We start from the raw sequence: 12,607 nt of genomic DNA, 5'->3' as shown, positions 1-12,607 counted from the left end.
TGTCCAGCTATTTTAGACCTCAGGAAGCAATTTGTGAGTTTGTTTACTTGACTGCAGTGCTGCTAAAGGCACTTGAAGGCTGAGTGTGGCATTCCAGTTGGTCTTGGTTAGCTAGCTACAGAGCCTTCACAAAGTATTTACACCCCTTGACTTTTTCCACATTTTGTTGTTTTACAGCCTGAATTTAAGGTGGATTAAATAGAGATGTTGTGTTACTGGCCTACACACAATACCCCATAATGTCAAAGTGGAATTATGTTTTTAAAAATGTATAAAAAAATGAAAAGCTGAAATGTCTTGAGTCATTCAAACCCTTTTGTTATTACAATCCTAAATAAGTCCTAAATACAAAGTGTTATTTTGGGGGCAAATCAAACAACGCATCACTGTGTACCACTCTTCATATTTTCAAGTATGGTGGTGGCTCCATCATGTTATGGGTATGCTTGTAATCGGCAAGGACTAGTGAGTTTTTTGGGGGGGATAAAAAGAAATGGAATAGAATTAAGCACAGACGAAAACCTGGTTCAGTCTGCATTCCAACAGACACTGGGAGACAAATTCACCTTTCAGCAGGATAATGAACTAAAACAAGGCCAATCATACACTGGAGTTGCTTACCAAGACAACATTGAATGTTCTTGAGTGGTCTAGTTACAGTTTTGTCTTATATCTGCTTGAAAATCTATGGCAAGACTTGAAAATGGTTGTCTAGCAATGATCAACACCCAACTTGACACAGCTTGAATCATTTTTAAAAGAATAATTTGCAAATATTGTACAATCTAGGTGTGCAAAGCTCTTAGAGACTTTCCCACAAAGACTCGCAGCTGTAATTGATGCCAAAGGTGATTCTAACATTTATTGACTCAGGGAATTGAATACTTATCTAATCAAGATATGTTAGTGTTATACAAGTTCCCTGTGGCTCAGTTGGTAGAGCATGGTGTTTGCAACGCCAGCATGGTGTGTGCAACGCCAGGGTTGTGGATTCGATTCCCACGGGGGGCCAGTACAAATAAAATGCATGAAATGAAATGTATGCATTCACTACTGTAAGTCGCTCTGGATAAGAGTGTCTGCTAAAAGACTAAAATGTAAAAATGTAAATATATTTCATATACAGTACCAGTCAAAAGTTCGGACACACCTACTCATTCAAGGGTTTTTCTTTATTTGTACTATTTTCTACTTTGTAGAATAATAGTGAAGACATCAAAAGTATGAAATAACACATGGAATCATGTAGTAACCAAAAAAGTGTTAAACAAATCAAAATATATTTGAGGTTCTTCAAAGTAGCCACCCTTTTTGTATTGATGTCAGCTTTGCACACTCTTGGTATTCTCTCAACCAGCTTCATGAGGTAGTCACCTGGAACGCATTTCAATTAACAGGTGTGCCTTGATAAAAGTTAATTTGTGGAATTCCTTTCCTTCTTAATTCGTTTGAGCCAATCAGTTGTTGTGACACAACTGATTGGGGTGATGGTAGGGGTGATGTTCAGAATATATCCCTATTTGGTAAAAGACCAAGTCCATATTATGGCAAGAACAGCTCAAATAAGCAAAGAGAAGCGACAGTCCATCATTACTTTAAGACATGAAGGTCAGTCAATCCGGAATATTTCTAGAACTTTGAAAGTTTATTAAAGTACAGTCGCAAAAACCATCAAGCGCTATGATGAAACTGGCTCTCATGAGGACCTCCACAGGAAAGGAAGACCCAGACTTGCAAGCCAGCCTACATTGAGCAGAAAATGGACAGCTGAATTTCTAACGTTTTTAGTCAGATAATGTTACAATTTACTACTTCCACACCTTTCGGGAAAGATTGTATTGTCCTGCAAACAATTCACAGATTTAAAAAGATGATTTGCAGCATTTCCCATCAGCTGGCTAGCAGATCACCAATTAAATTGGTACATTAAATAGTACCTGCAAGACACCAGTCTCAACGTCAACAGTGAAGAGGCAACTCTGGGATGCTGGCCTTCTAGGCGGAGTTGCAAAGAAAAAGCCATATCTCAGACTGGCCAATAAAAAGAAAAGCTTAAGATGGACAAAAGAACACACACACTGGACAGAGGAACTCTGCCTAGAAGGCCAGCATCCCGGAGTCCCCTCTTCACTGTTGACCTTGAGACTGACATTTTGCGGGTACTATTTAATGAAGCTGCCAGTTGAGGACTTGTGAGGCGTCTGTTTCTCAAACTAGATACTCTAATGTACTTGTCCTCTTGCTCAGTTGTGCACCGGGGCCTCCCACTTCTTTCTATTCTGCTTAGAGTCAGTTTGCGTTGTTCTGTGAAGGGAGAAGTACACAGCGTTGTACGAGATCTTCAGTTTCTTGGCAATTTCTTGCATGGAATAGCCTTCATTTCTCAGAACGAATAGACTGACGAGTTTCAGAAGAAAGTTCTTTGTTTCTGGCCATTTTGAGCCTGTAATCGAACCCACAAATGCTGATGCTCCAGATACTCAACTAGTCTAAGGAAGGCCAGTTTTATTGCTTATTTAATCAACACAACAGTTTCAGCTGTGCTAACATAATTGCAAAAAGGGTTTTCTAATGATCAATTAGCCTTTTAAAATTATAAACTTGGATTAGCTAACACAACGTGCCATTGGAACACAGGAGTGATGGTTGCTGATAATGGGCCTCTGTACGCTTGTGTAGATATTCCATAAAAAATCTGCCGTTTCCAGCTACAATAGTAATTTACAACATTAACAATGTCTACACTGTATTTCTGATCAATTTGATGTTATTTTAATGGACAATTTTTTTGTTGTTGCTTTTCTTTCAAAAACAAGGACATTTCTAAGTGACCCTAAACTTTTGAACGGTAGTGTATGTCATAGCTGACACCCCATTCTTTTTGCAGACTTTTTAAAATCTTAATTCGGAGGAGATACAGTATTTAAGAGTTTTTGGACCACATGTTAGCATAAAAACCTGAGGAAGATTTTATCGTAACTCCATTACCAAAGTTTGCATTGGCACAGTTCTTCCACTAAATTAGTTTTAGCACGTTTTTCTTTTCAAATTGTTAAAAGTAGTCCTTTTGCATAGAATTGTATGGTTTGTTCAACTTTGAAATCATAGTTTTTTTTGTTTGGTATGAGTCAAAGCATAATTCCATTACCTTGGAATTACCCCTGTATTGTTTAGTGTTTGATCATTCTCGGTAGTGAACTTTATATTGTTTTATTTTGCCCTCTCATGTCACTTTTCAATAATATAGGCAGATATTCTGAGAGTCTGGCTTCTAATTTATTCATCATGTGATCAGTTTGAACTGAAAATGATAACCTATATCCAGGTTACTTTTAACTGACTGCAGTTCAAAATTAAAAATGTCACTGGCACATCTGAGCTATCCTGTTGCAGGTACATGGTAACAAAGAGATAACTTTAAAGAAAAGCGAAACCTGCACACTGCTCTTGTTAGTATCAGTTATTTTATTGAAGCTTACGTGTCAGCCTAACTGAGTGCTGTTAGCATTGTTTCCATTATCATATATTTTTCATATGAACTTGGTCCATGTAAACATTTTGGTGGTTGGGCACAATGGAGAGATGGTAAAATGCTCTGCCACCGCTGATAGGATTAAGGGCTTGAGTAACTAGGGTATGTATTTTTGCTGATAACACATTAACCTTTGATTGTCTCTGTGGTCTGGGAGCATTGTTTATACGTGCATTACCAGGCATGTCTGAGGCACCTCTGTAGGTAACTGAGAGGATTAGCATGTATGTTGTATTGCAGGCTGTTAGATTGTCACCGAGTTAAAACATTTGTCTGTCACAGTAGACTGAACACCTTGCGTAGGATATGGCTGACAAAATGTTTGGCTTACAGAGAAGGTAAGACATGCACTTGTGACCTGAGCAGTGACAGCACAACCATTACCCTCTGTAGAGACTGAACTTTGGCTGATTGCTGTGAAGGTCCAATGCTGCTGTTTCCTCCTTGTTCTGGGTTTGGCCTGTGAGTCCGATGTTGGTGAACTTGCTTGCTGGACGGGAATGTTCTTCTAGAAGTCCTACTTCCTAATTTACCGGGACCTACTTTACATGATGCAGAGATTTGTCCCAACACAGAAATGACTGATTGCCAGTTGCTTGACGTTTTACTTTAGTTGTACGTATGAAATATTTATAAAAAGCGTGAGGCATTTGTGCTTTTGGACAACCACTTGTATGTTTTCTCTTTCCAGGCCTAGCATGTCTCACCCACATCTGGTGAAGAAGGGTCGCGAGCACCGAAAAATTGAGCTGCAAAGAGACTTCACCGTGGCCTCACCGGCTGAGTTTGTCACCCGCTTCGGTGGAAACCGTGTGATAGATAAGGTAAGATATCCCTCCCTGTCTGTCTGTGGCTTTTTTGGATGTGTGTCACTAAATGTGTGTCTCTCTTGACTAAACTCCTCAACTACTCCTCCTACGAGCAACAGACAAGAAAATAGTGTCAAAAGTTGAGTTGAGTACTGTTTACTTTCTGCTCTTTTTTTTCTTTCCCTCTCTTTCTCTCTCGCTTTTTCTCTTTCTCTCTCGCTTTTTCTCTTTCTCTCTCTTTTTTTCTTTCTCTCTCTCACACTTTTTATCTTTCACAAGGTGCTGATAGCTAATAATGGCATAGCGGCGGTCAAATGTATGCGTTCCATCCGCCGTTGGTCCTATGAGATGTTCCGGAATGAGAGGACCATCCGTTTTGTGGTGATGGTCACCCCCGAGGACCTGAAAGCGAACGCAGGTCAGTGAGACATGTTTTAGCAGGTCATCATCGTCAGCTCCAGATGGTTGTTCCTCATTGTGTCTCTTGGCACATCTGTAGATAAAGTCGACAGCGAGTCACTCAATTACTCCAAAGAAATGCTTTCCGTGTGAACTTCTCACGAATAACTAATGTGACTGTATGTGTGTGACTCTTCTATAGAGTATATCAAAATGGCGGACCACTATGTACCCGTACCCGGCGGCGCCAACAACAACAACTATGCCAACGTAGAGTTGATAGTGGACATCGCCAAGAGGATCCCTGTACAGGTCAGACGGTGCTCCTCCATCTCCACTCTCACCCACAGGAGAATTCGTTTTTGCTTATGTAACAGTGCAGGTTCCGTCCCTCTCTTCGCCTCAACCCGGGCTCGAACCAGGGACCCTTGCACACATCAACAACTGACACCCACGAAGTATCGTTACCCATCGCGGCTTTTGTGGCGCGATGGGTAACGATGCTTCGGTGGGTGTCAGTTGTTGATGTGTGCAAGGGTCCCTGGTTCGAGCCCAGGTTGGGGCGAAGAGAGGGACGGAACCTACACTGTTACATTGATGCTGTTGACCCGGATCGTTGGTTGCTGCGGAAAAGGAGGAGGTCAAAGGGGGGGTGAGTGTAACCGATGTGAAATGGCTAGTTAGTTAGCGGTGGTGCGCGCTAATAGCGTTTCAATCGGTGACGTCATTCGCTCTGAGACCTGAAGTAGTAGTTCCCCTTGTGCGACAAGGGCCGCGGCTTTTGTGGCGCGATGGGTAACGATGCTTTGGTGGGTGTCAGTTGTTGATGTGTGCAAGGGTCCCTGGTTCGAGCCCGGGTTGGGGCGAAGAGAGGGACAGAACCTACACGGTTACACTTAGAAGGGACATTACCAATCCCAAATCAAGTCACAATGTTCTATGATGGGTGGACCGGCGGCCATATTGAGTGCACCGATGAATGTTGCTGTCAAATTGGTCTGAGAGGCTTTGCCCCTTCTAGTAATTATATTTTCATGACTCCGACTCTGATCTCGGTTTTCTTATTGTTCACAGGCGGTCTGGGTTGGATGGGGTCACGCCTCTGAGAACCCCAAACTGCCTGAGCTCTTGGACAAGAACGGAATCTCCTTCTTAGGTACAGCCCGGCATGAAGCCGTTTGTGGATTATTGAAGGGTTAACTCGCGTTACAACACAAGCACCATTCATTGTGTTGATGTAGATATGTTTTGTTTTTTTTGCCTGTGTCTCAGGGCCATCCAGTAAGGCCATGTGGGCCCTGGGTGATAAGGTGGCCTCCTCCATCGTGGCCCAGAGCGCAGACATCCCCACCCTGCCCTGGAGTGGATCAGGTGATATACCCCCTGCCTGCACACTTACCCCCAGACCCCCCCCCCCCCCCATCCTTGCATCTTAACCCCTTCTCTGGTATTACAAAAGACTTACAGACAGTATTAGGACTCTGACTGGGTGACTGACTGTTGTGTTTTAACACTAGTGGTTTTGAAGATGATTCTGTACTATTCTATACTCTGTCATAACAGTGTATTTGTCCTGAGTTAGGTCTCATGTTATTGTCTGTTGCGTGTGCTGTAGGTCTGAGAGTAGACTGGACAGAGGAGGATCAGAGGCTCGGCCACGTGATCAGCGTGCCTCCAGAGGTCTACGTGCACGGCTGCGTGCGTGATGTTGACGATGGACTGGCGGTAAGCATCTCCACGCCATCGCCAATGCTGAAACCATAGAGACATCCTTTGCAGCATATGACAAATAGTCACTGGAGAGGTATTTAATTCACTCTGTTTGAAATTATGTCCTTTAAGATGTCTGAAACGGTGGATTTCAATGTATTTTTTCCCGAGCAATGGAAATGCTGTCCCTAACTCGCTTTTAAACCAAGGTTCATGAACAGTGGAGCAAACTGAAGATGAAACGCGTTGGTTTTAACAATAAAATATTGGATTTCAAGTTTAGGGTTGCTGAATATCCTTTCGTCTTCAATGTGCTTTCTCCTGAAAGGGAGCAGACAGAATTGGCTACCCGGTGGTGATAAAAGCGTCAGAAGGAGGAGGGGGCAAGGGCATCCGGAAGGTGGACAACGCTGAGGACTTTGCCAGCTTCTTTAGACAGGTTTGTGTCGTCGCATTTCACATGCGCGCACACACACACACACATTTTACATACATACTTTATTTGAATCCACATCCACACAGCTAGGCTACCCATAATAGCTGAAAAACACACACACACACCACACACACACACACACACACACACACACACACACACACACACACACACACACACACTGCATGGGGATGTCATGTCCATAATTAGCACAACTTTGTTTTACCCTCATCTAATACAAATTGATGGATCCATCCATCTTCAGGTGCAGGCGGAGGTGCCCGGCTCGCCCATCTTCGTCATGCAGTTGGCCCAGCATGCCCGTCACCTGGAGGTCCAGATCCTTGCCGACCAGTACGGCAACGCCATCTCCCTGTTTGGCCGAGACTGCTCCATCCAGCGGAGACACCAGAAGATCATTGAGGAGGCCCCGGCCACCATAGCATCTTCCACCACCTTTGAGCACATGGAGCAGGTGAGACATAGAGGGCCTTTCCTTGTCATTGTGTTCTCCATTGTAATGACGATTCTCCACTTTGACATTTAGATACCCTTTTTTTGGCCATTTCACTGTTCATTAGGGCACAAAAGGGAAAATGTAATCCCTCCCTGTTTTAGTCAGTTATCTTCCGCTTGGTGCCTAATGAACACAAGCCCCCTCCCCCATGTCAGTATGCAGTGCGGATGGCTAAGATGGTGGGCTACGTGAGCGCAGGCACCGTGGAGTACCTCTTCTCTGAAGACGGGAGCTTCCATTTCTTAGAGCTCAACCCCCGTCTGCAGGTGGAACACCCCTGCACAGAGATGATTGGGGATGTCAACCTGCCCGCCGCCCAGCTACAGGTACGCAGCAGCCAGAGATCAGGGTTTAATCTCTTCCTTTGACTTAGTTAATGGTCGCATTCCATTTTTTTTCTCGCAATCTCAGTAAAATGTCATATTAATGTGGTTGTTGAGATGTTCTGAAAGCTTTAGGAACTGTGAATAGTTCCTTGGGAATAGACAATGTTAACTTGGTCGTTCTCCTTTGTTGTAGATAGCCATGGGGATCCCCCTCCACAGGATCAAAGACATCCGCATGCTTTATGGAGAGACCCCTTGGGGGGACACCACCATCAACTTTGAGGCCCCCGACTGTGTACCCAGACCCCGGGGACACGTCATCGCGGCCCGCATCACCAGCGAGAACCCAGACGAGGTGTGCATTCTACAGGGCTGACCGGCCATATTCTTAACAGGAGATGGCATGGGTTCTGCAGGCTCTGACCTGTCCTCCTTCCTTGTCACTCGCAGGGCTTCAAGCCCAGCTCGGGCACAGTGCAGGAGCTCAACTTCTGCAGCAGTAAGAACGTGTGGGGCTACTTCAGTGTCGGGGCTACCGGGGGGTTGCACGAGTTTGCTGACTCCCAGTTCGGCCACTGCTTCTCCTGGGGGGAGAACCGAGAGGAGGCCATTTCGTGAGTCCTTCCTTGCCTTGTGTTGTAGACTAGACTATCAGTTATTCTGATGAAGTCCCTATTGACCGCTAGCCCCTACTCCCTAACCACTCCTGTAGACCTGAGAGAATACGATAGGTGGAAGCAATATGGTGACATTTTCACCTGGCCAATCAGAAGGCAAGATGAAGCTATTATCAAAGTGCTCTCAGATGTACAGGAGTGATTTGGGTGTATGGGCTCGGCTCAGATCCATTTGGAATTCTGCATGAGTTGGTGGTTTGTGTGTTGGTGTCTTACCGTACCTGAGGGGTGATAGTAGTGGTGGTTACTGTGTGGTGGTACAGGAACATGGTGGTGGCCATGAAGGAGCTGTGTATCCGTGGGGACTTCAGGACCACGGTGGAGTACCTCATCAAGCTGCTGGAGACAGAGAGCTTCAGGAACAACGACATCGACACCGGCTGGTTGGATAATCTCATCGCGGATAAAGTTCAGGTAGAGGACCCTTGTGGAATATGAACGTAAATCTTAAAGTCAATCCTGTAAGACTACAGTTGATTAAAAACAAATCTCCAACGTCTCAGTGTGTGAAAACATCTCCAACGTGTGTGTTTTCTCCCTGAAGGCGGAGAGGCCAGACACCATGCTGGGCATTGTCTGCGGGTCGTTACACGTGGCGGACGCCAGTTTCAGGAAGAGCATGTCTGACTTCCTGCACTCACTGGAAAGGTGGCCTTCTATAGCCCAATCCACATTCTCACCCCCCCCTTCTCCCTGAAGTGTGCAATTGTTACTTCACCCTCAAGGCTGAAAGAGTTTAGGATTGGCATAGAGTTAGATGGAGTGTTTTTGTCCCATATTTGTTACAACCAATCCAATGCTTATAAATCCTTTAGGGGGAGTGAACAAGTAGATACCTGGGGAGAAGGAAGAGAATCCGAATATCACCTTTGTCGGTCCAATGTGTTATTGCTGTGATGTTGTACACCTGTCTAAATCCAGTATGTGAAATGTCCTTCTGTAGGGGCCAGGTGCTGCCTGCAGCCAGTTTGCTCAATACTGTCGAGGTGGACCTGGTCTATGAGGGGATCAAATACTGCCTCAAGGTACGAAGACCTCTCATTACACCTTTCTCATTCTCTGTCATGACTTGATCTTATCCTCTCAGGGATAAGTGCTTCTACGTCTGCATTGCTTGCTGTTTGGAGTTTTAGGCTGGATTTCTGTACAGCACTTTGTGACATCTGCTGATGTTAAAAGGGCTTTATAAATACATTTGATTGATCAGGGGCGAATGGTAATTTCAGTCAAATTTTCACTTAGTCTCTTATTGACATCAATGCATGACTAAGTAAAAATTCATTTCAAGTGGAAGTTAGGATTCGCCCCTCAGAGTTATCAACCAATAAGACTTCAACATTGTTTGTGACTGACAGGTGGCTCGCCAGTCCCCCACCACGTACGTTGTCATCATGAATGGCTCGGACATTGAGATCGATGTCCACCGGCTGAGCGACGGTGGCCTCTTGCTCTCCTACAACGGCAGCAGCTACACCACCTACATGAAAGAGGAAGTGGACAGGTGGGACTTTCTGTCGGGTGGATGGATGGGCCATTAAGACAATTATTTTGCCATCATGAACATATGTATTTGTAACCCTCTAGCTACCGGATCACTGTTGGCAACAAGACGTGTGTGTTTGAGAAGGAGAAAGACCCTACAGTGCTGAGGTCGTCCTCTGCTGGTAAGCTCCTGCTGTACCTGGTGGAGGACGGAGGCCATATCTGTGCAGGGAACTCGTATGCAGAGATCGAGGTGAGCGAGGATTCCATAAGAACTTACTGTATGTCTACAGGTTTGGTTTTCATAATTAGATAGTTACATGGGTAATCAGTCCTGTTTGTGCGTGCGCGTACGTGCGCCGACTGACTTCTGCGCTGCGTCTGCAGGTCATGAAGATGGTGATGACACTGACAGTGGTGGAGTCTGGCTGTGTCCACTATGTGAAGAGGCATGGGGCGGTGCTGGAGCCCGGCTGTGTGGTGGCGCGCATGGACCTGGACAACCCCAGCAGCATCCATCCAGCAAGTCACCCCCTCACCTACTGCAATACAACTATATGGCTGCATCTGAACTGGCCCACTATCCCATATATATACTGTACTATATAGGGAATAGGGTGCCATTTCGGACACAGCCTGTAACACAGCTATTATAGTAGGCATTCTTATCACATAATACAGTACAAATCACATAGCAGTGCAATAGGTTTAAAACATACACCACCGTTCAAGAAAGCTTGGGGTCACTTAGAAATGTCCTTGTTTTCCATAAAAACATACATGAAATGAGTTGCAAAATGAATAGGAAATGTAGTCAAGATGTTGACAAGGTTATAAATAATGATTTTTAATTGAAATAATAACTGTGTCCTTCGAACTTTGCTTTTCTCAAAGAATCCTCCATTTGCAGCCTTGCAGACCTTCGGCATTCTAGTTGTCAATTTGTTGAGGTAATCTGAAGAGATTTCACCCCATGCTTCCTGAAGCACCTCCCACAGTCAAGCTGCTCCAACAACAGCTCAATAGGGTTGAGATCCGGTGACTGGGCTGGCCACTCCATTATAGACAGAATACCAGCTGACTGCTTCTTCCCTAAATAGTTCTTGCATAGTTTGGAGCTGTGCTTTGGGTCATTGTCCTGTTGTCGGAGGAAATTGGCTCCAATTAAGCGCCGTCCACAGGGTATGGCATGGCGTTGAAAAATGGAGTGATTGCCTTCCTTCTTCAAGATCCCTTTTACCCTGTACAAATCTCCCACTTTACCACCACCAAAGCACCCCCAGACCATCACATTGCCTCCACCATGCTTGACAGATGGCGTCAAGCACTCCTCCAGCATCTGTTCTTTTTTTCTGCGTCTCACGAATGTTCTTCTTTGTGAGCCGAACCTCAAACTTAGATTCGTCTGTCCATAGCACTTTTTTCCAATCTTCCTCTGTCCAGTGTCTGTGTTCTTTTGCCCATCTTAATCTTTTCTTTTTATTGGCCAGTCTGAGATATGGCTTTTTCTTTGCAACTCTGCCTAGAAGACCAGCATCCCGGAGTCGCCTCTTCACTGTTGAGACTGGTGTTTTGCGAGTACTATTTAATGAAGCTGCCAGTTGAGGACTTGTGAAGCGTCTGTTTCTCAAACTAGACACTCTAATGTACTTGTCCTCTTGCTCAGTTGTGCACTGGGGCCTCCCACTTCTCTTTCTATTGTGGTTAGAGCCAGTTTGCGCTGTTCTGTGAAGGGAGAAGTACACAGCATTGTACGAAATCTTCGGTTTCTTGGCAATTTCTCGCATGGAATAGCCTTCATTTCTCAGAACAAAATAGACTGGCAAGTTTCAGAAGAAAGTTCTTTGTTTCTGGCCATTTTGAGCCTGTAATCGAACCCACAAATGCTGATGCTCCAGATACTCAACTAGTCTAAAGAAGACCAGTTTTATTGCTTCTTTAATTAGCCCAACAGTTTTCAGCTGTGCTAACATAATTGCAAATGATCAATTAGCCTTTTAAAATGATCAACTTGGATTAGCTAACACAAAGTGCCATTGGAACACAGGATTGATGGTTGCTGATAATGGGCCTCTGTTTGCCTATGTAGATATTCTATGAAAAATCTGCCGTTTCCAGCAACAATAGTCATTTACAACATTAACAATGTCTACACTGTATTACTGATAAATATTTTGTTATTTTAATGGACAAAAAATGTGCTTTTCTTTCAGAAACAAGGACATTTCTAAATGACCCCAAACATTTGAACGGTAGTGTACATCATGTAAATCACACGCCTTCACATAGGCATGGACAACAACCCACCTACACAACAGTCCCATCAGTCAGCATGTCAATTACAGGGATGACGCAGTGGTCGTTACACATTTTGAAGGCTGGTTTATATCTTAATCTCTGTCTTCCTGTGGATCTCTTAGGTGGAGCTGAACACGGCCCCTCTCCCAGCCCAGCAGCCGCTGCCCATTGTGGGGGAGAAGATCCACCAGGTCTTCCACATGGTCCTGGAAAACCTGGTCAAGGTCATGGACGGCTACTGCCTCACCGAGCCCTACTTCAGCAACAAGGTGGGGGCCTCCACCTACTGCAGCGCTGCACATACCAATAGAGTGGCCGCAAGGTTCCAGGTCAACATTATTATTGTAGTCGAGCAGATTATCAGATCGCATAATGCCCCAAAGAAGTGTTTTATCTTCTCCGGAACCACGTAAATCTTATA

General features: G+C 44.7%; 1 protein-coding gene across 11 annotated transcripts in view; it reads left to right on the top strand.

Moving 5' to 3' along the window:
- Positions 1-12,607, top strand: part of LOC106585658 (acetyl-CoA carboxylase 2-like) — a 62,858-nt gene that overhangs the window by 25,926 nt on the left and 24,325 nt on the right. For 9 of the 11 annotated variants that reach the window (XR_006761771.2, XM_045706871.2, XM_014172096.3 and 6 more), the window contains 18 exons: positions 4,224-4,356; positions 4,621-4,759; positions 4,943-5,052; positions 5,815-5,896; positions 6,013-6,111; positions 6,356-6,465; positions 6,779-6,889; positions 7,152-7,361; positions 7,559-7,729; positions 7,923-8,084; positions 8,180-8,343; positions 8,670-8,820; positions 8,951-9,054; positions 9,350-9,431; positions 9,762-9,907; positions 9,991-10,141; positions 10,276-10,410; positions 12,309-12,455. Coding sequence is in view for 10 of the 11 variants with exons in the window: in XM_045706871.2 (XP_045562827.1) it covers positions 4,224-4,356; positions 4,621-4,759; positions 4,943-5,052; positions 5,815-5,896; positions 6,013-6,111; positions 6,356-6,465; positions 6,779-6,889; positions 7,152-7,361; positions 7,559-7,729; positions 7,923-8,084; positions 8,180-8,343; positions 8,670-8,820; positions 8,951-9,054; positions 9,350-9,431; positions 9,762-9,907; positions 9,991-10,141; positions 10,276-10,410; positions 12,309-12,455 (2,407 nt within the window). In the remaining variant the exon portion in view is untranslated. Of the gene's footprint in view, positions 1-3,663; positions 3,871-3,968; positions 4,148-4,223; positions 4,357-4,620; positions 4,760-4,942; positions 5,053-5,814; positions 5,897-6,012; positions 6,112-6,355; positions 6,466-6,778; positions 6,890-7,151; positions 7,362-7,558; positions 7,730-7,922; positions 8,085-8,179; positions 8,344-8,669; positions 8,821-8,950; positions 9,055-9,349; positions 9,432-9,761; positions 9,908-9,990; positions 10,142-10,275; positions 10,411-12,308; positions 12,456-12,607 lie in introns of those variants that run through there. The other 2 variants (XM_045706876.2, XM_045706877.2) reach the window with 2 other exon arrangements.

The sequence above is a fragment of the Salmo salar genome, chromosome 24 (assembly GCF_965601325.2).
Source record: "Salmo salar chromosome 24, fSalSal1, whole genome shotgun sequence".
Classification (NCBI taxonomy): Eukaryota; Metazoa; Chordata; class Actinopteri; order Salmoniformes; family Salmonidae; genus Salmo; species Salmo salar.
Note: the sequence above shows the minus strand (reverse complement) of the source record. Positions and strands in the feature narration are given on the sequence as shown.